The sequence below is a fragment of the Olea europaea genome, unplaced genomic scaffold (assembly GCF_002742605.1).
Source record: "Olea europaea var. sylvestris unplaced genomic scaffold, O_europaea_v1 scaffold2167, whole genome shotgun sequence".
Lineage (NCBI taxonomy): Eukaryota > Viridiplantae > Streptophyta > Magnoliopsida > Lamiales > Oleaceae > Olea > Olea europaea.
The window spans coordinates 87029-114427 of NW_019239664.1; the positions used below are offsets into that span (position 1 = coordinate 87029).

The 27399-nt window shown below is 35.3% G+C and overlaps 2 protein-coding genes, 1 long non-coding RNA gene and 1 pseudogene across 4 annotated transcripts; 1 reads left to right on the forward strand and 3 right to left on the reverse strand.

The window, feature by feature from the left end:
• Positions 1-352: 352 nt before the first annotated feature.
• LOC111380571 lies at positions 353-1437 on the reverse strand. Its single transcript, XR_002700205.1, has 2 exons — positions 1302-1437; positions 353-766 (listed from the first exon to the last, which is right to left on the reverse strand). It is a non-coding gene; the product is annotated as an uncharacterized LOC111380571 (long non-coding RNA).
• Positions 1438-4670: 3233 nt separating this feature from the next.
• On the reverse strand, positions 4671-7390 carry LOC111380570 (annotated as a pseudogene).
• A 3448-nt stretch (positions 7391-10838) lies between these two features.
• Positions 10839-19015, forward strand: LOC111380567 (arogenate dehydratase/prephenate dehydratase 1, chloroplastic-like). Its single transcript, XM_023004169.1, has 11 exons — positions 10839-11250; positions 11879-11946; positions 12035-12127; positions 12223-12423; positions 12862-12942; positions 13002-13097; positions 15648-15725; positions 15797-15886; positions 15979-16049; positions 17936-18017; positions 18457-19015. The coding sequence occupies exons 1-11, from the start codon at positions 10956-10958 to the stop codon at positions 18508-18510; spliced, it is 1209 nt and encodes a 402-aa protein (XP_022859937.1). The 5' UTR covers positions 10839-10955; the 3' UTR covers positions 18511-19015.
• On the reverse strand, positions 18902-22958 carry LOC111380568 (lactoylglutathione lyase GLX1-like). Of its 2 annotated transcripts, none has more exons than XM_023004170.1 (9): positions 22870-22958; positions 21776-21905; positions 21550-21674; positions 20927-20991; positions 20594-20806; positions 20127-20174; positions 19920-20027; positions 19687-19839; positions 18902-19202 (listed from the first exon to the last, which is right to left on the reverse strand). In XM_023004170.1, exons 2-9 carry the CDS (start codon positions 21892-21894, stop codon positions 19152-19154), a joined length of 882 nt encoding a protein of 293 aa, XP_022859938.1. In that variant the 5' UTR covers positions 21895-21905; positions 22870-22958; the 3' UTR covers positions 18902-19151. The 2 variants fall into 2 exon arrangements, with proteins under 2 accessions (XP_022859938.1, XP_022859940.1); XM_023004172.1 differs by lacking the exon at positions 22870-22958 and adding an exon at positions 22331-22427.
• Positions 22959-27399: the final 4441 nt, after the last annotated feature.

A 27399-nucleotide genomic window follows, 5' to 3' on the forward strand; every position in this document is an offset into this window, starting at 1 on the left:
TGTGCGTATATAAGCCCAATGTCCCTCTTCACAAGAAGCATGTAACTTCAATTTTTTGGTTTTTTGGTTGGAAATCCCCGAAGCATCTATCTGTAACTAGGTGCCCCACCCATGGCCTATTTTGGTCGCACAGAACATCACAGTACTGTTTTCACGTGAAAATGCTGAACCCTCCTTTGCCCTTTCACCTTCCCCCGTTAATTCCTCGACACATTTTCAACTTAAGAAAGCATTTATGATGTGTTTGTAAAAAGCTGGACATTGTCCCGTCAATCTAGTAGTGTAGCGTATCGAACATGTATCTACTACCAATAGGCCTAACCAAACCCGACAAGTAAAAGCGGGGAGAGTATTTTATTTTTCTTTAAAAGAATAAATATGAATAAAGTTAATTTTTCAAGAAAGGAGTTGATAGATGAAACAAGTGTTGAGTTTTTTGACGTGACAAAATACAGATGGAACATAATTTTGAATCACTAAGCAATACAGCAGAGTTTTTTCTTTGATAATATTTATGTTGAAGAGGGTTTCTTTTGACATCTGTTTTTGACCCACTTGATGCCCATTGATGTGCCATTCTTGACCTTTTGTGCACCTAAAATGGCTGCTGCTTTGGCTTTACCGAGTCCTGCAGTGGAGCCTGTATTCTTCTTGTTGTTCACTTCTTTGTTGGTTTTAGTATTCTCATCTTCCATTGCACCGATTCCTCCTGCACCCCATTGATCTGCCCAGCTTGGCGCCTCTGCAGCCATAACTATTCAGTTCCCTAGCAATAACAAAGTAAAATCAGAAAGATGTAAAGCATACCGATTTTTAGTGGTTAACCTTCAATAAGAGAATTTACACTACAAGAAAGAATGGAATTACAAGCAAAAATGGCATCTTTGGAATCTTTTATACGACTTAACACATGTAAATTACGAAATAGAATCTCGAATAAAATCTGAGGCTGCCCTTAGCAGGGATTGCCTACAATACCATTAGGCTGAGCATAGTTCAATTTGTTCAATGCTCACCTAAAAACATATGGTGTAACACCAGCCTGTATCTCAAAATATATCAATATTTCCTTATGGGGTGTGAGAATTGATTCAATTTGAAGAAAAAGGGACAATCAGAACCGCTGATCCTTGAAACATCAACTTTTGAATCCAAAGTACAAATATGCAGATAGAGGCCCTTCTGATTAAGACATCAATACATATAACAGAAAGAAAGAAGGAAAGAAATGATTTAATTATGTAATAGATACCTTAAAACATTAGTAGGAAAACAGGCACACAAACACAAACACAGAATACCTTGCTTGGAAGAGGATACAGGGTCTTAGATTTGGAATCTCTGAGTGAAGAAAGGAGAAAATGTTTATGGAAAGAATAATTATGATATTTGTGATTAAGAAGAGGAGTCTGCATGTGGATAGGCTGTCACTTTAACTAATCCGTTCTTTTTTATTTTTATAAGACATGCCAACTCATAGGTAACTGTCTCTACAAGCAAACTTCGTACGCCACTTTCTATTTTGAATGCTAATTTCATGGTTTAGCCAGCCTACATTTGTTTGGAATAGACGAAGTTGCTTTGTTTTGCACGCAACACAAAAGTTGTTATTGATACCGCACTTAGATATTTGGAATATGATATGTTCTGTAAAGATTATTGGATAGCACTTGATAATATTAAGAAAGACTCTATACTACGTAATATAGAATGCACAAATTGTATACTTGCTGTTTTTAAAATTTTAAACATATTATATTATTTGAGATATATAATTAGTTTTTGCTGTTGCCTGGAGATATGAAGGTTGGGCCTGTCCTTGGTGGGCTTTTAATACTTTGGGCCATGAAGTATGGGCCATATTGGGGAACTACTATTTGAGTTGGGCGAAGCAGATCTCATATCTTTGAGAGGAAATTTCACCCAATACTAGGTTTAAAAAACATATTAAAATTTAACTTTTAATCATATTTTATTCTAGGCTCTTGTTTGAGCCCCATTTTTTTTTTTTTTTTTATCAAAATACATTTTTCAACAATGATTTGACATTATTTCAACCACACATTTTTCAATAAAATAATAATACACATATACCAAAAACTTTTCCTTATTTTTTAACCACGCATTCTTCATTATAACACTATTTCAAATTGCATTTTTTGATAAAAATGGGCTCAAACAACCCCTAGAAATACTTAATTTTATGCAGTAAAATCTGAATCTCAAAAATTGCTTTACTGTTCGAGATTAACCAGCACACGTAGTAATCATGCCTCCAAATACGTCTTATATATCATGCTATAATCACTCCTCCAAACATGCCTTATCTCCCACCCAACACTCATTGAGAATCACTCAAAAATTCCCCAACCATTACGCATGTTGTAATCATGCCTTCAAATATGCCTTATATATATCATGCTATAATCACTCCTCCAAACATGCCTTATCTCCCACCCAATACCATACCGAGAATCACTAAAAATAGTTGTCCAATTCCATTTCTATCTTCACGACAATATATATGTTCCGTTTTCTTGCTTCATTTACAAGAAAGTCTCATAATTTATCACTTTTAAACTCTCTTTCTCTATTCATCTCCAATCTATAACATCTGTTTCACTGGTGATTATATATGCATAGCTGATTATATATGAACGCTGTATCTAAATGATGATTATATACACAAAGCAGACAAGGTTCCATTTGAGGACAAACTGCTGCACTTCTTCATTCAATACATATGCATTTTGGTTCGACATATTCACTAGCATTACACATAGTGCGTACACAGTTATCTGACGTTCCTTTTTCTTTAGCTCCATATAGAACATGAATGAATTGTCATTTGTGATACTTGTGTGTGTGTGTGTGTGGGTGGGGGGGGGGGAGTTATCTCCCACGTCATAATCTATCTTCAAGCAAAAGGTCCTTTTATCGACTTGCATCTCGATAGTCATCATGTCAACTAAATCCTCGTACTTGCATCCAGCTGGTAATAGAATATCAAACGTCATTGCATGGCATGTTATGAAAACATTCACGGATTTCATATCTATGAAAGAAAGAAAGGTGGAAAGAACTAAATTATGATAAGCGTAATGTGATTAAATTAATCTGTATAGAATTAATGGAATATCATTCATAATTTGGAATGCATGAAATGAATTTCATAATTTTCTAAAATCCTACTCATCTGAATCAAAAAAATTATAAAGCTAAATCAAAAGACTAAACATAAAAGAAAGAGAATACAATGTTACGATTGGATTCTAGAAGAAATTACATGTTACAGAATCTGATTGCTCAATTAATTTCCTATGAGAATTGATTCTACAGAAGTATGCAATCAAAATTTAACAGTCGGTGAAACTATTCTAGGGGAGAATTTAACAAAGATACGAGTTTGGATTCACCATTTCCACCACTATTGCTCTTATTACATTAACATTTTCACGATTTGAATTTGAATTCCTAGATTTTCAGCATTCTCAATTAATTACATCCGTTTCTATTGTGAATCTTAATTGCGGCTTCAGTTACGGTTAAAGGATAATAGATTACACCCCCTCCATGTTGGGGGGGGTGGGGACGTAAAGCATTATGTACACGGAAAGTATATATGTAGCATCACCTCGGGTTAAAATATGGAAAGTTTGGATCATAGTAAAAGTGGTAATTTATTTTAGTGACATAGTATTCCCAGCATTTAATTTAGTAAAGTAGTAGAGAGTGAAATTTCTGATTTTTTTCCCATTTTTTGAAAGCATAGGAGATCAAAAATCTGACTTATGTTTTTTTATTCGAAAATGTGAACCAATTAATTTATTATTATTGTTTTTTTTTAATAATCATTTAACTTCGATAAAGAGAAAAATATCTATCAAATTTGGTATCAATATTGTGGTACCAAGTACCAAGACAAACGTTTAGATTTAGACTGCATTAGGTAACGATTTTATGGCTGTCCTGTCACCTTTTGGTGACTCAAAAATCAACTGTCCAGTATATCAGTCACATTTTATTTACAATTTGTGACACGTTATTACCCCTTTGGTACACTATTTTTATGTATTCATTGCTGCATTTTGGGGACAGACATTGATACCAATCAATGTCATGCTATAGTATTAGCCCCGTTTGATTTCCATTAAATTCAATTAGATTACATTTTTTTCTATCCTATTTTCAACTACACAATTTTTCATAAAATAATATTATACGTAAATCGAAAACTTTTCCTTCTTTTTCAATCACTCATTTTTCTAAAAAATATTATTCCCCCCATTTTCATTTTCAGGTAATGGGGGTCAAACGGGAGCGTATATTGTATTCTACACAGATTCAGAAGGTTCGTTACATTTTCGAGTCCTATAGACTTTTAACATTCACACATCATTTTCAAGTGATAAGAACATCTCAAATCGTAGTGTAAAATAAATTTAAATTGTAATTTAGATCTTCAAAATTGGCCGAAAACCTCTCTAATGGAGAGATGCAAAGAAAATCCGACAAAAATTTTGAATTTAGATCCACCCAAATGTAAATAATAATGTAAAAGTGATTTTGAAAATGTTAATTTATATCAAATTTGACGTCACCATTGGAGATGCTCTAAATGGAATGTAACCATATTTTAATATAACAAAAAATTAATTAATGTAAACTTTCATTTCAATCCCCAGTTGGAGAATTTGCTTCAAAATTTAAGATTGTTATCTACCCAATTAATCAACATTCATTTATAATCTAATCTGTAAAACAACATTCACTTAGTTTTTCTTTCTGGTAGACTTGGTTTTCTTCATTTTCCTATTCTTCTCATCAAAAGTACTCCAACAATATCCACTTGGTACCGTAAATGGATCCAATTGCTCACCGCCACGATCGCCATTGCTCGAGCGGCTACTGCTCGATAACCAGGACGATGAAAACGAAGAATAACTACTTTCCTTACTCGTACTTTCCTCTTCATTGCCTCCTCTTATACCAAATTGCCTAGGACTTGACAGTGGAGTGTAAAAATTTTCAATTGGTTGCAACTCAACAAACTTCGTAAAAGTTATCACCACCCTCACCGTAGGAACCACAGGGATTGCCACCTGAATCATAATTCAACTGTCTGATTAAAACCAAGTCAAAACAATTCTATTTTTAAGACTCTAAATCAAGAATAATGCTCATGTTAAATACCAATCTAGATTTCAGCATATCATAAATCATATTAAATGGATCATAATTCCTCGTATTTAATTGACCATGTAATTTAAGGTCGAGTGTGCTGCGTCATCTAGACTGATATTAAACAGTGACAATATTAAATAGCATTAAGGGGGAGCCAATTCGGAGCCCTGCCTATCCAGCCCGACACTTCCCATATGCAAATAATTAAAAGTGGATACTACACGATAATTTTAGGATTCGGCTACACGTATACAAGATGTACACTCTGGGCACACGCCCCCTCACATGGGAGGTCAGCCAAAAGCATTTATTGGACGTGGGACCCCTTCCCACACACCTAGGACAAATGGTTTTTTTTCCATATTTTTATACCTAAAGCTTGTATTTTAAGGGCCCACAAAAAGACCAATAGGATACTTCCACGTCAAATTATACGGTCTTGGTTGCTAAAAGAGAGAGACATTGGTTATGCATCAAAAGAAGGAATTAAATTGAAGCAAAGCAAATCAATTCAAAGTAAAGCTTTCACTGAATCAGAAACAGTTGGTCTATGACAAATTCGTCCTTTACCTTTACGGGAAATGTCACAAATTCGTCCTTTACCTTTACGGGAAATGTCCCGAGAGGAAACGTCGTCGTTAACAGCTCCCTCATGCGTCTAACGGCCTTTACTTATTTGCCAAGATATCAAGTAACGGCAGCAACTCTTCCGTTTTCAATGGAAACTCTTCCGTTAACCAAACCATTGGTCGCAGGCTCTTCACGTATTCCTTCTCTTTCGTCAGCGGCGGCGCAACTAGTCTCTCCGGTGCCCTTCTCCTCCCATCTACCGGAATTATATCCACACTCTTCCTAGACACCGTCACGAACTCCCTATCCTCCCTCACAAAACTGCTGTGCCTCCGTTCCCTATCCTCCCTCACAAAATTGCTGTGCCTCCGTTGCCTCTCATTAGACACGCTAAATCTTGGATTCTCAGCGACTATAAACCCTTCGTCGGACTCTTCGTCAATTTCCAACGGCAAGACGTAGTTGGTCCCAAATGGATCTTCTCTATTATCTCCGGCATTGATTTTACGTGACCGGAAAGTAAAGATAATATTGTGCATTTCGTAAACCTTCGCTTTCCACTGCCCTACACTTTCTGTTTTTTCCTGTCGTCTCCAATTAGTACGGCCCACTAACTCTGCTTTCGTGACATCCATTCCAGGCCTGTAAACGCTGGTCTGATTACAGAAGCTTGAAATGTCGGAATCAGATAATGGGCTTCCCCCATTTTCAAATGCGTCGAAGATTTTTTTGTCGTCGTGATTAAGGACGAGAAGGGATCCAGCGGGGATTTCGAGAGTGCTATCAATGTCGTTGAGGAAGAGGAAACTTTGATTGGCACGTTGGATTTTGAGACCGTCGTAACCGGCGAGAGATGTGTCCGCTCGGAGGTTGCCATCGTGTTTCCAGATTTTGTAAGTGTCGGAGGGGGCTATTTTTCCGACGAATGGCACGATGGAACTCTCAAAATGGAAGGAGATCTCCATGTAGAAGTCGCGCATGCGGCGGAGGGCAGCAACTAAACGAGGAAGGCGGCGGCGCCACTTGGACCAGGAGGAAAGGTGATGATGCTGGACGAGGGTAGATACAATCTCCGGGCAGCGGCGAAGTAGGGCTTCCTGAAGGGGGTTCCATCCTGCGGCGTTCTGAAGGGAGACATCGGCCCCCGCAGCAGCAAGCCAGCGAGCGGCGGTGGCGTCATTAAGACGAACAGCGAGATGGATTGGAGTTTCCCTTAGACTGTTGTCGCGGCGGTCGACGACGGCGGATATTTTTTCGGCGAGACATTCTTGGGCTTGGGAGTCAGACTCTGTCCGTATTCGGTTCGGGTCAACGAGTCGGGGCAAAGAGGAGAGCAGTTTATTAAGGGTGCTGTGATCGCCAACCACCACGGCGTAGTGGACCGGACTGTGGCCATAATCTTCGGGCCGCACCACCACCGACGACGATGTCGTCTTGGACATTTTCTATACTTTTTCTGACCCTTTTCCTCTCCCAGGGTTCCGGGTCTCCTCCTTGTCTTGCCTGAATTCAAGGGTTAAAAAGTGTCTGGAGTGAGAATTTGGATTGGAATGTTATATTCTTCTAGGAGAAAGAATAGGGGTAAAATCGTCTTTTGACATCTTTTTCAATTTTATTTTTGGATTGTGAATTTTAGTTTTTGCTGTTTGTGGCCCTTTATTTATTTTACATTTTATTGAAAAAATAGTTCAGAAAATACGTATTTTTCAATGGAATTGTAACTTCTCAAGACTTAAAACATACTGAAAAAAATTATACGAACTCTCAGTAAATACAACATATTTTTCAACGAAATTTTAAAAATGAGATTTTTCAACTTCGACGTCTAATTTTATTACCAGTAACATATTAATGAAGACGTTTCTACATTTATGACTAAATAATAAATTGAAACGGATTGAGAACTTGATGAGCCTGGCCTTTTTCCACTTTTAGCCCTTATTTGAGAACTTGATGAGCCTGACATTTTGAATAGTAAATTGATGAAAAATGTGTGATTAAAAGTTGAAAAAAAATTTTGAATTTGCATATAATATTATTTTATTGAAAGATGTGTAATTGAAAATGAATTTAAAAAAAATAAATTTTCAGAAGAATGAGACTCAAACAAGAACTTAACAAATGTTGATCAAGGACCTTACAAGGTCACATACGTAATTATCAACATGGGCTGTTAATGGGTTACATCACCATCTACTATCAAACTAATATGAAAAAGCCCAATTAAATGAAAAAAAAAATTAGTATTCGTTCGGCAAATCTTAAATCATAAAGGTTGAATCCCAACCTTGAGTGCCCCTCGCCCTGCCCCACCCACCCCCCCCCGTCCCTAGAGATTTGTGAGGGAGGAAAATGGCAAATCTTGAATCATGATTGGTGGGGGTGCGGTTTAGGGTGAATGAGGAAAAAGAAGATAGTTACCATATTGTTCTTTCTAAAAATGGGCAAACGCTTAACTTTTGATCAATTAACTATCACTTGGACATAAACTGTTTAAAGGTCCTTTGGACGCACATTTTTTAAAATATTTGGATTGTATATGTTAAGATTTGAAGTTATGGGACCAACAATACATTCTCTACTGCAAATTTCCCTTTATAAGCTTTAAGATAGGTATGCTCATTAAAATTCAAATAAATCTTTGTTTAAACTTGATATGTGTATACCTTGTTTGACCACACTATTTGAAAAAAAATACATTTTTTATTAATGATTTGACATCATTTCAACCACACATTTTTTAATAAAATAATATTAGACACAAATCCAAAATAATTATTTATTTTTTAATCACATTTTCCATTAATATACTATTCAAAAATGTATTTTCATTCCAATAATGTAGTTCAAACAATGGCTATTGTAATCTCTCGTGGTAAAGACTAATTATTATCTAATTAACATTATTAATTAAAGAATAATGTTACATGTACATAATTTTTTACCTAATCTTTTATCTACTCCTCACAATAGGGAGTGTGGATCACATTTGAGAATTTTTATATTCACGTGGCCCCGCATGCATTGTGAGAGGAGGGCAATTTTCGGTTTATTCCATTCAATACAAATGAAATTGTCCTTAATTAAAACACACTAACAGTCCATTGACTAAAATATTTGTCATTAAGACGATTATAACATCATTAAAATCCAATAAATTACATCATGTAATTCGTGCAAAATCTGAAATTAAATACAGAAGTAGATTTTTGTGCAATAAATTAATCCCTAGAGACTCGATAGGTTTGTCTTCTACCCAAACCTTATCTGTTTATTGTATATGTTAAACGATAAATCTCGAGTCGACTAAATATCGAAGTACTAATCAATGTTTAAGCTACTATTTTTAACAGAGTTGACCTTTTAAGTTAGATATTTATGTCTTCATATGATAGCAAAGTCTATTACGTCAAACGAGTTATTCAATCTGATTATAACACAAACGAACATACAGAATTATAGATTACTGTTCTTCGAGATCATTGAATTTTTAATTACAAAACTCAAAATTATTTACAAAATCGATGAGTTTCTCAATCAATCAATCCATACAATGTTGTTTTGCACTCATCGAAATCAATTCTCTTTAATGTAGGAGGTTGTTGATATTTTCGTTCATACTTTCTTGTGATCTTATTATATGGTTGTTATATAACATGAATTAGTTTGTCTGATTTCATATATGAAAGACTTTTGGTATAGTATGCTCCGAAGTGCCAAGATTTGTAATTAATATGGTTGTGGTCGGATCAACTGCATTTGAATTGAAATTTAGTTTCAGCAAAAAAATGTACTATTTTTTATTCCTAACTTGGCTGTCCTATTCAACAAATTCTTATTTATTTATTTCTGTTCTCATTCAATTAATCCAGTTTTCATTGTTTAGTAATTAAATTGGCCCAGATTGTCATAATTTTGCAGATTTCTATAATTTTCTGTAAATAATTTGAGGCTACAATACTTGCATCGTCTCTTCTCATTGACGATGACATAGATGGCCTAAAACCTGTAAAAGTTGACAAGGACTTTTTCTTGACAAGAAAAATTTTGGTAGGATAGTCGTTCCTTTCTATGTGGTATGATTGTCGAACGAGGAGTCCCCATATCATTGGAGGACGGTGCGACCCTCTGAATAGAAAGCTACCATCTCATCGGATGGCCCATCATCACTCAATGAGGTGAGGCCTCTTCAAGACTTCATTGGGTTGATCTCAAGTCCGGAGATGGCCTCGTCTCATTGGGTGGGGGTAGGTCATCCAATAAGTTAGCAGCTCCCCAATTATCATGATTACAATGATGGATCCAAGAATTCGAGTAAATTAGAATGGATTCATGCATGCCAACGAGCGGTCGCCCAATTTATGGAAAAAAATTCCGATGAAGCCAACGTGGATGGTCACCATAGCTCGCTGAATGCTAGCTCCGTCCTTAGTCATGAATAACATGTCATTTTCTCAGTATTGAAAACACAGTATGTGGGCCAAACGAGTAATTTTAATTATAACGATCATAAGTATCTAAAGTAGACATACAACGACGTAATTTGAATAAGAACGATCATATAAGCCCGCTAGTCGAATTGGATTCTAAACTTTGAAAAGAAGATAAATAAATATGATTTTTGTATTAAAAGATATATTAATAAAACTTACTTTAAAAATAAAACAAATAAAAAGATAATCTCGTTTGTGCATTAAAAAGTAAATAACAAGAAACAAAGAGTACAATTTGATTTTGTTGTCATGCACCTGAAGAGTAATAAATGGCCAGGGTCTGTGCTTACATAAATTTTGGCTTCATCTCTGTCGCATTGCCATTCCCTCCGCCGCTTGAAAACTCTTCCGCCGATCCCCCGCGCGCGCGCACACACAAAGAGGTGAAAACGTGTAAGCAATAGTCTGCTCACCTACCTCTCCTTCCTTCCCTCCTGCTCATCAACATTTTTCTATAGTCCTCCTACAATGCTGTTGAACGGTCGTGGAAAACCGTGGCGCTTACGTTTCAAAAACTCCATTCTGAGTTTATCTCGCGCTGTAAATTAAAATTTATCTTTAAAAAAAAAAAAAAAATCAGAAGAAATTTTCTAAACAATTAGCTGCCTTGCTCTCCCTCTCTGGCAGACACAGGCACATTCTTTCTCGTGACCCTATGTTTGTGTGAGAACTACAACTACACTTCACGTCGGGTTGGCATAGGAAGACATGGTTTTGAAGGTTGCGCCTATCTGGGTTTATAGCAACAATGACAGAAAAAACTTCCTATTTTCTGAATTGGGCTTTTCAGATTTTGTGTGTACAAAAGGAGGGAGTCCTGCTTTCTTAAATTTGAGGATTCGGAGAAACTGGGAGTGTCTAAGTGTGTTCTTTCCGAGGGCGACCATACCCGTAGAAGATGAGATCCCTTTGACACCTGGAGTTGCCGCCCCTGGTGGAATTGTAGAGGCCACTCAGATCACCGAGGGCAGGGGGTTTCATAGGGATTTAAACTCTCTTCCAAGTGAGTCTAGCTAAATTCAAGTTACCATTTTTAGGTGTGTGTAGTGGAATTTTTTTTCCATTTATAAGTTATATTATATATCTAATGATTTAGACATTTCTTTAATGATATCTCTATGTTTGGATGGTCTTTATTTGTCAGTATATGGCAGGGTTCTGAGGAACATTTCTGGTTGCTTATGATTGCCTTTTTCTATTCGTGGTGTTTCTCCTTAGTTGGAATCTTTCTACACAAATAGAAAGTGACTGATAATCATTTTATGGACCGGCTAGGATGGTCATCAAAATTAAAAGCTTTTCTTAAGCATTGCTTCTAGTTTTAATTCATGTACATCCATTTGTGATATAATTGATTATTAATTAGACTGTGTAAACTTGTCAATTTTCTAAAATGTAAACAAGATCTTGTCTTTCACCAAGTAGAGACCAGTTTTTTATAGCTAATTTTATATCAGTAGTCAATGACTCCCCCACCTTTCCCTCATCCATTAAAGTCGTACACACTGTGTCCACGGACAGGGACACCGTAAGAATTTCCAAAGTCTCAGATTTCTTAACGATAGTGATCTAATCTATCTTACTTCTTTGCCTATGTGCACTTTTTATGACTTGATATGCTTCAAATGCAGAACCCCTGTCTGCAGTCGATCTTAAGGCTTCTCTCAGTGAAGGGTCAATGATCCGGGTTGCATACCAGGTAGATAATATTTTTATTATTCTAAAACGACATGCCTAGATTTTTTTAGTAACAATTTTCTTAGAAATAATTTGTTTACCCGCATTAGGGGGTTCCGGGGTCTTATAGTGAGACTGCTGCAGTAAAAGCTTATCCAGAGTGTGAAACTGTTCCGTGTGACGAGATTGAAGCTGCATTCAAGGTGGAGGTGTAGTTATTTGTCAAAGTGTATGTTGAAATTTTCTCAATCATCTTAAATCTTCTGGAAACTCTATTATATTAATTCCCGTTTCTCAGGCAGTTGAATTGAGGTTGATGGACAAAGCAGTACTCCCCATTGAGAGTTCTGTTGGTGGGAGCATCCACCATAACTACGACTTGCTGCTCCATCATAGGCTTCACATAGTAGGAGAAGTTAGGTTGAAAGTGAATCACTTCCTTCTAGCACTGCCTGGCATTAGAAAGGAGGAGCTAAAGTGTGTGTTGAGCCATCCACAGGTGATCATTTTCCCTTCATCTCCCTTTCGACACCTGCAAATTGAAACACTTCGTTTTCCCTACATTGTTTCCGTGAGAAAAGTTACAAATGATACATAACCTGCTTTATCCATGACAAGAAAATTAAAATATTTGGACAAAATTTGGCGATCAGGTAATGAAAATTGGATTGTATATATTAGCAATGTAGTAATTATTTGAGGTCCATGGTAGAAGAATATTAGCACGTAAAATTTACATGGAAGCTAAAATCTAAACATAGCAAGATTAAAAAGCAGAATCTATAATTTCCCACCAAACACAGTTTCTTAAGTTGAATGGAATGACTGTGGCCCTGTTTACCGTGCAACAAGCATTTTCTCTCTCTTTTGCTTGATTAGACATTCCATACTTCTGATGTCCGTGAACATAAGAAGCTCATTAATTTGGTGTTTTCAGGTGCTTGATCAATGTGAGATCACCTTAAACAAGTTGGGTGTTACCAGAGTCAGTGTCGATGATTCTGCTGGTGCTGCTCTGGTAATATTTTGAGATCTGTAATTTTTCAACTTTTGTAATCCATTTTAACACTAGAATAGATTGTAGCCTCCAAAGGGTTGAGAGACACTGGAGCAGTTGCAAGTTCTCGAGCTGCAGAAATCTATGGGCTTGATATTCTTGACTATAGAATTCGGGTGAGGTTTTGACTCAGTCTCCTGCGAAATAGGCTGCTTTTGCATTCAATACATGTTTGATATGCAGTAGTAGACTAGTAAACGTGACTGGACAATGTTAAAGATAAAAAAGAAACAAAAATCTTGTTCCTGGTAGTATGACTATCTACTACTGCATACCAAACATTTGTTAGTACCTATTGTGCTCATCCATTATTGTGTTCAATATGTTCAGCTTTCAAGTGTTAGCCTTACCGCTGTACTTGTGTGATAATTACTTAAGGATTTTAGTATCTCGATTTTTAAGCTACATGCTCTCTGTTATTAAAAGTGTTAAGTTTATAGGATTCGGTTCGCACACCATTTGATGCAAGCATGTACCTGCACTGATGTACATCATTTTCTTTAAAAGTGGAAAGGAATTATGAGATAATGAATTTGTTGGATATTTGTTTTCAGGTTTGATTACCAGCATTTCTTCCCTATTGTTTTCTTGGAGTGCCTTTTGTTGAGATTTTGACTCTAATTAATGAAATAAAAGAAAAGTGCGAGAAACAATGCTACCATGAGGATTAGGTTCTTGAATTGTAATTTGATGGACCAATGTCACATGGATCCACTGGAACCAAAAAGGGAATAGAAGTGTGAAGGCCAAAGGAAAGAAAATCTGCTCAGTGGAAGGATTGGAAAAGAAAGTGAAAGAAAAAGGTAAGCATGAACAAGGAAACAAAATCTAGTGTTTGTGAAGACTTAACAATTTTTCTTGAGGGACTAGGCTATATACAATGACGAAGGCATTAGTTCATCAATAAGTTCTCATGGGCAGAGAGCAAAATAATTGGCCGCGGATGAGAGAGAGAGAGAGAGACAGAGAAAAGGAATCGCACAAAGAGACTTTTGGCTGTAGAGAAAAAATTGAGATGAGAGAACCTAGATAAAAAAAAATGATACACATGGGTGTGCGGCATACTTTAAGAGTTCTAGTCTTGTGTGGGGAGAAGACATTCTAGTTTTGTGTGCGGAGAAGTTAAGACTCTGATGAAAGTTTTGTAATTGATGTTTTGATTAGTGAAGTTATTCTCCTTGTCTTGTGGTCGTTTGGAGATTTGCCAAACCACGGTTAATTGGCTTCTTGCTTGTTTGGGAGTTTTTTGTTTCTGCTGCATGTTTGGGAGAGATTTCGATTCTCTTCCTATAGTTGTAGGTTGATTTCATTCATGGACATTGCGATTCCTCATCTTATGAAATATAAAGTGTAGCCGTAATTTACTACCTGAGGAACAGCAGCAATGTTGTCACTAACGCTTCATTTTAGGTGGCAGTGGAAAAGGAAGAGGGAGGTGATTGTGGCATATGTGAAGTCTTCCTGTAAAAGAAAAGATGGCATTCCTGGTCTCTGTTGGTTCGTCGCAAAGATGGGGAATCTTCTCTCCATGTTTCAAAAATTAGGAAAAGGATGCCCATTATTAGGCAGTTTAATATTTCAAAAAATAACAGGCCTAATGCGCATAGGTTTTGCACTCACGTGCATAAGAATGAAATGTTAAGTTGGTTACATGTATTGTGTAACGACCTGCCTTTATATCCAAGTCATTAACTTATTTTACCGTCTGGGGATTCTTTTCTCTATGTTTCAAAAATTCGGAAAAGGGTGCCCATTATTATGCAGTTTAATATTTCAAACAATCACAGGCCTAATGCACATAGGTTTTGCACTCGCATGTGTGTAAGAATGAAATGTTAAGTTGGTTACATGCGTTGTGTAACGACCTGACCTATATGCCCAAGTCATTAACTTATTTACTATTAGTTATGGAAGGGCCTAAGCTCATCTTACCCGTTGTTCAATCGATACCGATATTCAACTTGAGTCTCTCTTACGAGAAATGTCATGGGTTCAATTACTTGAATGCTATATAAATCCGTGAGGGGTAACGGCTTGGGCATAGAGGTTGGATCATTACAGAAAACGTGCATTTTTTGTAATGACATGGCCTCTATGTCCAAGTTATTAACTTATGTACTGTTCGTTATAGGAGAGTCTAAACCCATCTTATTCCTCACCCTTGATAGATTTCCATCGCATCCCCAAGAATCAAACCCGTGACCTTTCCGTTTCCCTTCAAAAAGAGAGTTAAATCCAAATGGTGCCAGAATTCAAATTTAAGTCTTTCTTAGAGGTCATGTTTTCGAATCTTGGAGACGCGAAAGAAATCTTGCTTAATTCACCTTTGATTATTCCTAGTTTGGGTGGATTTTAAATGATTTCTACTTTCCAGCCATACTCCTCTTGCCTTTTTGACTTTACAGAATGAAGGATTTCAGATCCCATCTCTTTCTCCTTACATGTCTAATACACTTCACTTCCACTTTCACCTAGCTAACAGGTTTCGGTTGGAATAATACTGAAATTTCACCTGCTGATTTCCATGTCGATTCCACTTTGGATAGTGAAAAGGCTTCTAATAATATTTGTTTTTATGGGAATATTATTATTTTCCTTGTGTAGCCATGGTGATGATATAATATTAAAATCCTTTAATTTTTTAAGTTTTGCAATGCACCAAACAGGATGACTCCGAAAACATTACCCGTTTTCTGATACTTGCAAGGGAACCTATTATCCCTGGAACAGATAGACCTTTCAAGGTAGTGTTCTTTATTCAGGCCCATTTGATCATTTGTGTGAAGATAGAAGTAATTCTTGTTTTCTTTTCCAGACTAGTATTGTATTCACTCTGGAAGAAGGGCCTGGAGTTCTTTTCAAGGCCTTGGCAGTGTTTGCTCTGAGGGATATTAATTTATTAAAGGTAAATATGAGAATGATTTTAACAACAGTTCCATTTCTCACTGCCTACAATGGATTTCATGCTTGTTTGTTGGCTGTAAAACATAACTCCAGGTTGAGAGTCGGCCGCAGAAAAGACGCCCAATTAGGGTTGCTTATGACGACTCTAACAAGGGGAGAGCAACGTGAGTGTCTTTTTATTATTAGTATTTCCAGTGCTATGGGATTTGATTAACTATTTCGACTTGTTTATCAGACTTTTATAGGTTTTAGGTAATTTAAATTTGTTCTTTTTCCTTCCTGCAATTCTTATAAGGTAGTAGGGTCCTACACAAGGTATTTTATTCAAGAAAATGCTTCCCTAGAAAATACATTGAAGAGTATGCCAGGCAAAATCTTGTTATTGGAAAAGGATGCTTTTGTTTTATCATGCATAGCTAGAGATACTGCTACTCATTAACTTCAATATGCCATTACCTGCTCCATCTTCCAAAATTCAAAAGGAGATAAGAACATAGTTAAAACATTCTTCCATCTACCTTTTTTGTAAGTTCTGGACAGGAAGAATAACAAATTAGTACATTTGAGCAGAGCCAGAAGCAGATAGAGAATCAGAGAAAGATCTCCTTGCCTTAACTAGCCATTAATAGTTTTACTTGTGCATAGCCAAGAGAAGACGAAGTATTTCAATAAGTTTCTTGCTTACGCTTAATGAGTGTCCCTTTCTAGTTTATCTGATTATCCATTTGTTAGTGAAATGAACTATAGAGCTTTGGCATTAGAATTTTTTCAAATAAGAATTTAATGGCGAAGAAATAGAGAGAAAAGGGTTTCAAAGAATCTTTACAGTTTCTAAATTCTTTTTGGACAATTTGAAGAAGTAAAAATCGCGAGCAATGATGGAGTTTTCAAGTCTAAGGTCACAGTTTACATTCTGGATCCTTGCAGCCTTTGGAGGTCTAATGATCAATTTTGTCCATCGTATATGATATTTGATTGAAATTAATAAGTTGATTATTTTCTTTTTCTGTACTATGTATTTGATTTTGTATGATTTTGAGGGTTGAATTGATTGGGAAGATGAGGGCATACATTGGAAGTATCCGTTGGGTATTCTAATGTCAATAGGTTGATTGTTTCGCTCTTATATCTTCCAAAGGAAAAAGGATCTTTGAAAGTTGTTTTCTAAATTCGAAAAAGAGTACTTAGTTTTTTTCAATAATTAAAAAGTGTAACATTACTGAATCTAACTGGGGTTCGTGGTGGTGGAGGGCGAAAAAATAAGTAAGAGGGATTCTAGTTGTAAAATATCTAATGAAACTGTCATTGAAATTAAGATCTTATTTAGAGAGAAAGATATCAAATATTTGGAGTTTCTTTTTGTGTACTATATGGATGATCTGATCCGCAAAGATCATAATTGGGAATTAATTGATCGTCTTTCTCTCGGAACAGGTGAAATAAATTTAACTTGAAATTCAGAATCGCTATTCAAAATCTTAGTGAAACAATAGATTTCTATCTCATGTCTACTTTTCGTGAAAAAATACCCATTGAAGTTGAGGGTTTCTTCAAACAATAAGGGACTGGATTAACTATTCAATCAAATAATATTGATCATGTTTTCCATCTCTTCTCGAGAAATAAGTGTCGTTGAAATTAGTATTTTAGATGTAGGATTTTTTGGAGTTCAAGATTTTAGCAATTTCGAAGTTTAATGAAATTTGGCCTCTTAGGCATAATTGAGACAAGTGTTAAAAATTGAATGTTTAGATTAATGAATTATTGCCCACAAATTTAAATTTAAATTTCCCGCAAAACCTTAGTTCCATCTTTCTCGCAAAGTATGAAAATGGGTAGACTACAATTATAGTAGTGTATTGACTTATTTTCATTAATATTACATTGTTTAAAAAAAAAATAATAATAATAATAAAATTAAAAATTGCAATTTAATTTTTGACCCCTCAATATGAAAAGTCTGGATCCTGATTGTTCACTCAATATACTTTTGTTCCAAGTCAACATAAATGTTGATGTATTTGTAGAATTGATTAAACCTCAATATCAGGTACTTTGATTATCTATTTTACATTGACTTTGAAGCATCTATGGCGGAGCCTCGTTCCCAATATGCTCTGGGACATCTTCAGGTCAGCTCATTTTTTATTATTATTATTTTTTTTTGCGTGCGTGTGTGCTGGTGAATTAAATTTCAATGTGATCCAAAGAAACAAAACATAGATCCAACTCTAGGATGATTGTAATGCCAGTAGACAATCATGATGAAATTTATGCAGACTTTGCAATCTCCCACGTTGATATTCTTTACTCTTAAGCAAGATGGTATTAAGGCTGGTATACCGATAAGTCCGGACTTTGCTACTTGTTCACTTTTTTTTATTTTTTATACCTTTGTCGATAGATGATGATGATCGAGGATTTGTCAACAAAAGTGTAACAATTTCTGTACAAGTAGCTTAATTGTGTAAATCCCACCCAAGGTGTAGAAATTGGCCCGTGTTAACTATTTTATTTATATTCATGTTACAACTCGCAGGGGTTATATTCATTTAACTCTTCATTCTACAGGAATTTGCAAGGTTTCTTCGAGTTCTTGGTTGCTACCCTGTCGTTACAGTTTAATAGCCTCTGGAATTGTTTATCCTGTATTTATTCAAATCTCGATCAACAAGAGAGAAATTATTCAGATTTCTACCTTTACACAATGTTCTTCAGGAAATTTTGTGGATTTGGTTGAAATAGTGCACAGTGGACATCTTTCTCCAACAACAGGGTGTTATCTTCTGTTTCATGCATCTTCATTTAGGAGGCCTTATTAACTTGTATACAAACATAGACCGATATTCCCAAAAACTTGTATCAATGAGAAGTTTATTCATCTACCATACATTTTCTAAACGTGTGAAAAGATTTAATTTGCGTAATGAATTCCTCAAGAACGCCTTTTGGAGGCTTATGCGACGTATTGTGGAATTTTTTACTGTTATTGTTTGCCATGAAAAATCTTGAAATATAAACATAAACACAGTTCATTCTGACTGGATTAGATCTCAGAGAAAAGTTTGAAAAGTACTTATAAGATAATGCAGTAAAATACATCAGAGAAAAGCTCGCTGTGTACTCAAAACATAGTTAATACTGCATTCCGACTTGGATTAAAACTCAATACTGGCAAATACTACTCGTCCGGGGTTATTTATTTACCATAGCTAAACTATTAACCCCAGATTTGAAATCCAGTGCCTTCATCACAACCGTGCTCATTACTCTTTGATCTCCAATTCCTTCAGAAAATCTGCGTGATCGACCAGAACCTAAATAAAACAGAAACGGTGAAATGAGCTTACATCAAGACGAATCTATCACTATGGGCTAACCAATGTTCAGAACAAGTCACAGTGCAACCAGTAAGGATCAATTTTGTCAATTTCATATATAGCCTACCAAAAATGAAGCACATAATCTTATATCCTCTGTTTGGCCCCCATTTATTTGGAAATGAAATGGGTGGAATAGTGTTTTTTAAAAAAAATAAGTGGTTGAAAAAGGAAAAGTTTTTTACTTACGTGTAATATTATTTTATGTAAAATTGTGTGGTTGAAAACATGTGAGAGGAAAATGTAATAAAAATTAATGGGGGCAAACGGGGGCGAGCACACGAGGGGGTGGAGAAGAGGTACTCAAATACTACTAATTGCAGTGGAAAAGCGAAACTCTGAAGAGAGAATGCAATAGTAACATTAATATTAATATCAAAATCCAAGGTACAGTATGGATCCCTGAGAAGTGAGAACTTACTGTTTTCCAACCATCTGGATCTAGGAAAGAAGTGATCTTAGTGTCCAGTCCAGGAAGTGGTCCTGGTTGCCGAGTTATCTTTCCTCCAAGCTCTTGGGTTACAAGATTCACAACCTCGGCACTTTTATATACATCCTCAGTACTGATTGCAACCTAGAAATATTATTACATCCACCATGAGGCCAGAGTTGAATGACAACAAACTGAAGAATTTTCACAAGCATACAACAAACCTGTGCATACGCATTTCCTTTGGTATATTCTGTCACACCATAATTGTATGTCAACTCAAGGACAGTTGTCTTATATTCATCATCATATCCCATCATTGCTATGGTGTACTGCACAGTACAACAACGTTTGTTGTCACTGCATTAGCAAATTCCTAAGGAAAATAAATGGTTGAAGTCCAAAGAAAAAGTGGGTTGCGTTGGTGATACTTTTTGTTCTGGTCTGTCAGTTTTCTTCAAGAGTTTCATCCCCAATGCCTGTGTGAATAAAGAGTGATAAATATCAGCATATTTTCAGAGAACCAATCGCTCCAGACTGCACATTAATATTACACTGCAGTATCTATATGGAAGTCAAAGGCTACAGCCTACAGAAGAGAGACTGTTGATACCATTATTTTTGAAGGATTAAAATGGAACTTTCTTATAACATTCATTCTTCTGGTAATCAAAAAACTAATATTCCACAAACTTCAAAATTTTTGTCTTATCATGACATCCACAATGACTGATCGACGTACTAATTCTTGGAGACGCACATAACAGGTGTTTCATTTACTTATACACATGGACTCACAGGAAAAGCAGAGATAAGACCTCCAGAAATCGATCAATTGAAGAGGTAGCTTCAAAACCTAAACCAAACTTGCACAAATTTAGAACAAAGAATAGTTCACCTTTTCATAAAATTTGATAGAACGCTCAAGGTCACCCACACGAAGCATCACTTGACAGAGTGGTTCAGGAGTTGGACCACGTTGAATTAGTTCGAAAAGGTAGCCATCAGGATCCTTAACAAATGCAATCACAGATGATCCACCTTTAACTGGACCTGGCTCTCGAGTGACGGTTCCACCCTTGGCCTTTATGTCTTCAACCAGTTTATAAACCTAACGGATGGAAACAGAAAATTTCAGACAAACTAAATTACGCAAGGCACCATAATATGGCCTATAGATAAGCCCTTCGATCATCGGCCCAAAGAAAAAGCAAACAAGATAAACACTTACATCCTGAATTGCGATTGCGAAATGTCCAAATCCAGTTCCAATGTCATATTTATCAACTCCATAGTCTGCGAATAGCATCAGAGAGAATCAACCAAGAATTATGATGTATCAATATTAGAGAAATAATTCTTTAGATTGTTTCCAGTTTGTTGAGAACTTGTCTGGCAGAGAATTTTTGAAAATCATTTTAACCACACATTCCATGGGACCCATAACTTTGCCTTAGTTTTGAACCACATATTCTATAAATACCATTTTTCACTAGCAAAAATCCCTCCCAAACAAGCTCTTAATCAATACATTTGCCATTTCTAGCGTTGTCCATTCCTCTTGAATATAAATAATGAATTCCATTTATTGGATATCCTCCTTAATTTGGATGGGAAAATACGAATTCTGATGATTGGATAAGTGTTTTGTGCAGCTGTGTGTGTGCATTTTTTAGAGGAGGGAAGGGAGATGAGGAGTATATCACAAGCACTCCATGAAGTGCCAACGCAGAACCACGCAATGGAGGTGATAAATAATGAACCCAGAATCATACAAACATGCGAAATTGAGAACTTTGAAAGTTAAATAGCAATTAATAACGTAAAAATCTATATTGAAACGCCTCAACATACTGTATGTCAGTTCCACTACAAAGTGCGAGTCTTCAGGACCAAACCCAAGAAAAGCATTTGAATATTTTTCTTCTGGAATGTCCCTCTTCCTCAATAGCTTCATACCAAAACATTCAGTGTAAAACCTAAAACATAAAAGCAGAAGTAACTTGAACTCAAGAAATTTAAGGATGTCACGTTTAGCGCAAACAAAATGAGTAATATTTCTCTTAAGGAGGATTCAAACTTGATGGTGCGATCGAGGTCGCCCACTCGATACACAGCATGCAAGAATCGGTGCTTATCCTTCTTTGGCCATTCCAGCAACTCAACACTTGGGACAACTGGTGGTGCAGCCTCAGCCATTGTTGTGTATGCTGAAATAAATTCTGTTTGTTACTTTTGAGGTAGATGTACACAAATTGATATCAGTAACAACTAAGATCAACCATTCTTGCATTCTAATATTGAGCCTCTTTTCTGTAAGAATTGCAGTAGTGAAAATAGAACACTTCGAAACTTGGAAACAACAAGAATAAAAAATCTTAAGAATAGAAGAGATTTTTTTATTTTTTATTTTTTAATTGTGGGAAGGAAAAAGCATATGAACCAGATAAAAACTTGAATAATCCACCTTAACTAATTATAGTTTTGAAAAATAAAATAAACGGTATACATGATTATTTTAACAAAAATGCAAAAGCAAATCTTGTTCATCTCACTTCTTCTCCCGCCTTAAAATTAAAAGTTTAGAATACCAAAATTTGGATAAAACCAAGAAAGTAAATAATAGACAATTTACCATTTCTTTCCCGTTAAGTTGATACTATTTTGGGTTTTCTTTATTTGGCTTGTTTATTCACATGAGAATCCCGAGCTTCCAGAATAGTATACAACAAAGAAGGGGAAAAAAACAAAAACAAAAACAAAAAAAACAAAAAACAAAAAACAAAAAAAAAAAAGGTTTACATTGTATACTAAGTGATAAACAGAAATTTTCAGTTTTTTCCGTAACTAAAAGAAAAACTTCTACTGACAACAGAAATTACATGGTTTCAAAGAGGAATTCTCCAGCTCTGAAATCCAAAGCGTAAAACCGCCTACCAACTAAGCTATTACCCATTCCTATCTTCAAACAAAATTTTAGGTTATAAATCGAAATTCATAGCTGCAATCAAAATCATTTACAGAAAAACTAATTTAATTTATAGAATCCAGCATACAAATAATTATAAGAAAAATCAGAAAACAGAAACCACAAACTAGGGACCCAAATAGTATTAAAAATAAAATTAAACCGCCGAGAAATCGAGGAAAGGACGGAGCAGAGCGAAAGCGTACCAGAGAGTGAGAGAGAGACCGTGCTCAGTGATTAGGGAAGAAGCGTGAATGATCTAGAAAAAATGTACTACATTTATAGACGAGTTAATTGTTTGAATACTGATTGAACTTTAGAGGGCGTCACGTTTCAATAACTGAACTTTATTTTGCACCCAATTACTCATTGAATTTTGGAGTTAATTATTTGAATACTCACTGAACTTTAAAGGGCGTCACGTTTCACTCACTGAACTTTACTTTGCACCCAATTACTCACTGAATTTTGTAAACTTGCACTCCATCACTCATCGGGTTAAAGAGTTAATTGTTTGAATACTTATCGAACTTTACAAGACGTCACATTTCATTCACTCAACTTTACTTTGCACCCAATTATTCACTGAACTTTGTAAATTTGCACTTCATCACTCACCAGGAACCGTTTGTTCTGTTTGCCTATGTGGATGACGGCTTTAACACGTAGCAATTAAATTAGACAAACATAACAATGAATTGCCAAATCATATATCCAAAAGGACCCAAACATGCCTCACCGTTTTCACTCAAAAATGCCATGCCCAGTAAAGGAGAAAAAGAAGAAACAGCAATCGTGATATACTAAAATTCACCTTCGAAGCGGCCTATTTTAAGACATTAGGGTTCCAATCGCGATTTATGTGTTGAAAACGGTGAGGCATGTTTGGGTCCTTTTGGATATATGATTTGACAATTCATTGTTATGTTTATCTAATTTAATTGTCACGTGTTAAAGCCGTCATCCACATAGGCAAATAAAACAAACGGTTCCTGCTGAGTGATGAAGTGCAAATTTACAAAGTTCAGTGAGTAATTGGGTGCAAAGTAAAGTTGAGTGGGTGAAATGCGACGTCTTGTAAAGTTCGGTAAGTATTCAAATAATTAACTCTTTAACCCGATGAGTGATGGAGTGCAAGTTTACAAAGTTCAGTGAGTAATTGGGTGCAAAGTAAAGTTCAGTGAGTGAAAGGTGACGCCCTTTAAAGTTCAGTGAGTATTCAAACAATTAACTCCAAAGTTCAGTGAGTAATTGGGTGCAAAGTAAAGTTCAGTGTGTAAAATGTGACGCCCTTTAAAGTTCAGTGAGTATTCAAACAATTAACTCATTTATAGACCGTAACGTTTGATAAGGTTTAGCTAAAGTGACCGGGTTTCACGTAATTCTGTCACTGTTTAATCGACAGTCTAACCGTAGAATATTATTTTGGGAACAATGAATAACTACAGCACTATACCACATTCACAACTAAAAAGCTCTCTAATCCCTACAAACTTTGTTAGTAAATTAAATTATTAAATTTATAATTATAATATTATATACATTAATTCTCTCTATATCAAATGACATACAATGGGCTTATTTTTTTTATTTTTTTTGGTGTATAATGCATTTTGAAATAATAGATTGATAGAAAATGTGTAGTTGAAAAAAAAGAAAAAATTTTAAGTTTGTATATAATATTATTTTATTGAAGAATGTGTAATTAAAAAAAGTAGTGAGAAAAATATATGTTTAATAATAGGAATCAAAGAAGAGCTACATCCATTGATGTACTGATATTATATTCTCACCCCTGCAAACCCCATCCATAAATCTCCAGAAATTCAAATTTCTTTGGTGGTGGTGGTGGGGTGGGGTGGGGTGGCACTATGTTTAGAAAATAAGTTTGTGGTGGCGGTGACGGTGCATTACAGATGATGAAAGTGCATTGGAATTGATCTATTTGATGGTGGTTGGGGTGGTGAAGTGGTAGCAATGTTTAAGGTGCTGTTGCATTGTAGTTGACAAGATTTATGACTAATTGTATTAAATGTACTAGATTTATTGTTTGTGATTTTATCCATTATTAATTGCGACCAAGTCACTGACATGTGTTATATGTTATTAACTGTGATCAAATTTGTATTCAATATAACTGTTTGTGACCAGATTAGTCTAATTTGTGACGCACTATTAATATGATCACAGACAATTACAATATAGAATTGATCACACCTGATCACAATAAATACATATTCGATCACAAAAGCTCACCACAAAAAATTCTGCAAACAAAAAACCTGCATCATAATCCACCACCACCACAAACAAATCTACACAAACCAAAACCACAATCCACTACCACTCCAATTAGGAATGTCAAATGGATCAAGCAACTCGTGGGCGCTCAGGCTCTTCAAATCCAACGAGCCAAGTAGGGCTCGGCTCATTGAGCTAGCGCGCATGCCCACGAGCCAAAAGTTCACAAGCGTGGGCTTGTCAAAAATGTGAGAGAAATTTTGAAAATTTTCAAAAAAAAAATTCGAGCTCACGGGCTAAGCCGAGCTCGTGGGTTTAAGGGCCAAGCCGAGCATTGCCATCTCTAACTCCAATGCACCACCATTGTCACCTTCAACTCAAATCTACAACAATCACCATCAACTCAAATCTACAACAATCACCATCACTTCTACCAAAATCTTCAACAAACACCACCCACTACTAATTGAACCACCTTTGAAATCATCGAAAGTTGGAGATCTATGAATGCCGAATGTAGAAGAATCATTGAGCCTTGGAGGATGTGGAGGTTATGCGTGAGAAGAATAAAGGTTTCAAAAATAAGGAAGTGAAGATAATCCTAAATTTGAAATGCTTAATTCACGGGATAAGCATGTCAATTAATTAAAATATTTAATATTCAATTAATATATTAAATACCTGCAAATTGAACGGATAAACTTTATCTCTAACTTATAAAGTATAATCTTTAAACTCTTGTTGTTGCATAAATTTCATTTGCTAAAATTCTATTAGTCCATTGAGAAGTGACATATTTTTAACTGTTCACTTTGATGGAAAGAGTAATTTTTTTATGGCCCATGAAATTGCCTCTCTCCGCCTATAAACGTGAATGTAACCAATCAAATTAAAACAAATGACAGAAAGGTAAACAGAGAGAACAGATTATTTATTTACTTATTTCTCTTTCACAGATTTAAATCATCCAATTATTGCAAGGGATAAAGGTGTGTTTTTTGATCCATTAAAATTATTTGTGAAAATCATAAATTCTAAATATCTTGATATTAGGATTTAATTGCTTGCATGTAGTATTAGTGCCATGTTAGAGAATTTTTTTTTATTTCCCATTAAAGATTAATGTTTTCTACTTAAGGATTGCCACCAAAAATATTTAATGAACACGTCGAAAGAATGGACATCATTGGAAATGATCATTGACATTATGAAATTTTTGTAATTGATACTTTGAGCTCGTTTATGTATTGTTTTTTATGAAAATATTATTCCTATCATAATAGTTGGTTATGTACATTAATGGATTATATGAATGTTGAGTACATTAATCGATTATATGAATGTTGACAAGGATAGTCTTTTCGAAGACATTGTTGTAATACAATCGTTGAACTTTTCATTACGTGTCATGTCAAGAGAAGACAAATATTGTAGTACATGGAAGGAACTATGCTGAAATGATGTACAGCCACCATGACTCTTATTAATCTTTATTTGAAAATGAAGTAAAGTGATTTATTATTGCTAAAATCCTATTGGCTCATTGAGAAGTGACAGTTTTATAAATGTTAACTTTGATGAAAAATGAGTAATTTTTTCTATGGCTAATTAAAATTACCTCTTTTGGTTTATAAACGTGAATGTAACTCAATCAAATTAAAACATTCAACGACAGAAAAGAAAGAACAATTTATTTATTCACTTATTTCTCTTTCGCGGATTTAAATCATCCAATTATTGCGATGGATCAATGTATGCTTCCTGATCCATTAAATTTACTTGTGAAAACCATGAATTTTAAAAATTTTGGCATTAGGATTTTATTGCTTATGTCAGTAATTGTTACCGTGCCAAAATAATTTCGATGACATTTGACGTAATTACTCAAAACTTTATCAACTGTGGAGAAAGATAGAATTAGCCCTTTTTTTTTTCACATGAAATGAAATAAGTGATATAGTACAGTGGACCTATTCCGAAATTTTCACTGATGGCAGCTTCACATTTGGTGCCCCAAAAAGGCGTGGTTAGCAAATTAGAAAGGTATCTCCAGTTCTGATTCCTCTCGAATTTGATGCAAAAGTTTGGTGGAAAAATAATACACATGGTACCATGGTATTGAGAGGCATCTTGGACAAGGTGAAAGGGACGGGATTGCATCTTTGAAGAAAAAATTAAAATCTTGGATATGATTCTCAACTTTGAATTTGATTCTATTTAACTATGTAAATTTGAATCCTTATATTATGGAAGTCATTTTACAAGTTAAAAATTCTTTAAAAAAATATGGCATTCTCATTATGAATTAAATATTGAAATAATTAAAATGAAAACCTGAAGACGAATATTCTAAACACACACAAAAAGGAATTGAACTTATCTGACAAATGTTATTTATCATCAATAGTGCTCAATATTGGTTATATATAGTATTATTCCAACTCACCCATCAATCTCTTTTATCCACACTACCATGCAGCACCGCATATCGTCGA